Source organism: Penaeus monodon, chromosome 28 (assembly GCF_015228065.2).
Source record: "Penaeus monodon isolate SGIC_2016 chromosome 28, NSTDA_Pmon_1, whole genome shotgun sequence".
NCBI lineage: Eukaryota > Metazoa > Arthropoda > Malacostraca > Decapoda > Penaeidae > Penaeus > Penaeus monodon.
In genome coordinates this window covers 25,877,776-25,878,959 of record NC_051413.1, presented here as the reverse complement: position 1 = coordinate 25,878,959, position 1,184 = coordinate 25,877,776, and the positions used below count along the sequence as shown (strand labels likewise).

Here is a 1,184-nt window from a genome sequence, read left to right as displayed (position 1 = left end):
GTAAAGTAGACAGTGGAACAGGAATTAGAATTTCCTAACTTTTCCCCAGATCAAATGTTAGCTTCAATCAGTCTCCAGTCAAGGTGGTCGGTTAATTTGGCGGCCAGACTTTTGCACCTAACTGAAAGAGTATATTTTGGAGCTGGGAGTAAGGTAGGAAGTTCTGACCTTTAGGTTATTATGATTTTTGTTCTTTTTTGAGTTTGGTGAATGTAGTGCCTAGCATATAAAAAATATGTATATAGCAGGTTATTTTAGCAATCTTAATTGATTAAGAAAAAGATGAAAATACTTACAAAATCACTCATAAGAAAAAATTAGATTACGAAAAAAGACAATTATAAAACATCTTTTTTTTTATGACAAGTATAAGTATAACAATGGTAACTTGATACTGAGAAATGCAGAAGCTCCTATTAAGTTATTTTTTTATGGTTATTGACCAATACATATAGAGAAAAAGAGACAAAGGTCTTTTTCCCTTTTTTTTAACCAAAGGTACAGAAGAAAAATATTTCTAATTTAAAATTTCATTACGTTATTTGTCCACCAAAAAATAACACAGGGTTCATCATATAAAAATTGGTCTGCTTTTCAGCTCAGTGTGAGCAACATGAGTGCACCAGCTCAACAGCAAACTGACAGAGGGAAGTGTGTCTTCTGCAGAATCTGCGATGGAGTTGAGCCAAATAACATCTTGCATCAGGTCAGTGTGCTATAGTTCTAATTTTTATCAGCCTACCAGTTTTAATTGAATTGAAAATTATTGTACAAAAGAGGGTTAAAATAACCCTCTTTTGTACAATAATTTTCAATTCAATTAAGATTGTAATAGAGTTTGCATCAGAATAGCTGTTAAGAAGTACTGGTTTGTTACAACCATTTACGTGGACAAAATTTTAGGAGAGAATAATGTTACTAAGATACTAAGTCTGGAAGGAAACTATTTTTGGCAAATATTTAAGTAAAGCACACACATGAATAGAACCTGAATAAAGGACATGGATATAATTCTTCTGTGTACAAGAATGTTAAGCAGTTGTTAATTGTGATTTGTTATTGTTTAGGAGCTATTATTAATTTTTGTGTATAGGTATGGAACCTTTGCTTTTCTTTATAACACCATGCCAGTATGACAGTGAAGGTGTATCATGAATGTTGAGGTTATTAACCCAATGCTGCCA

The 1,184-nt window shown here is 32.2% G+C and overlaps 1 protein-coding gene across 1 annotated transcript in view; it reads left to right on the top strand.

Moving 5' to 3' along the window:
* LOC119591436 (histidine triad nucleotide-binding protein 3-like) overlaps window positions 1–1,184 on the top strand; it is a gene marked incomplete in the record, with an annotated part of 8,374 nt that overhangs the window by 2,829 nt on the left and 4,361 nt on the right. The window contains 2 exon segments of the mRNA XM_037940177.1: window positions 50–153; window positions 599–706. Coding sequence (XP_037796105.1) covers window positions 55–153; window positions 599–706 — 207 coding nt within the window.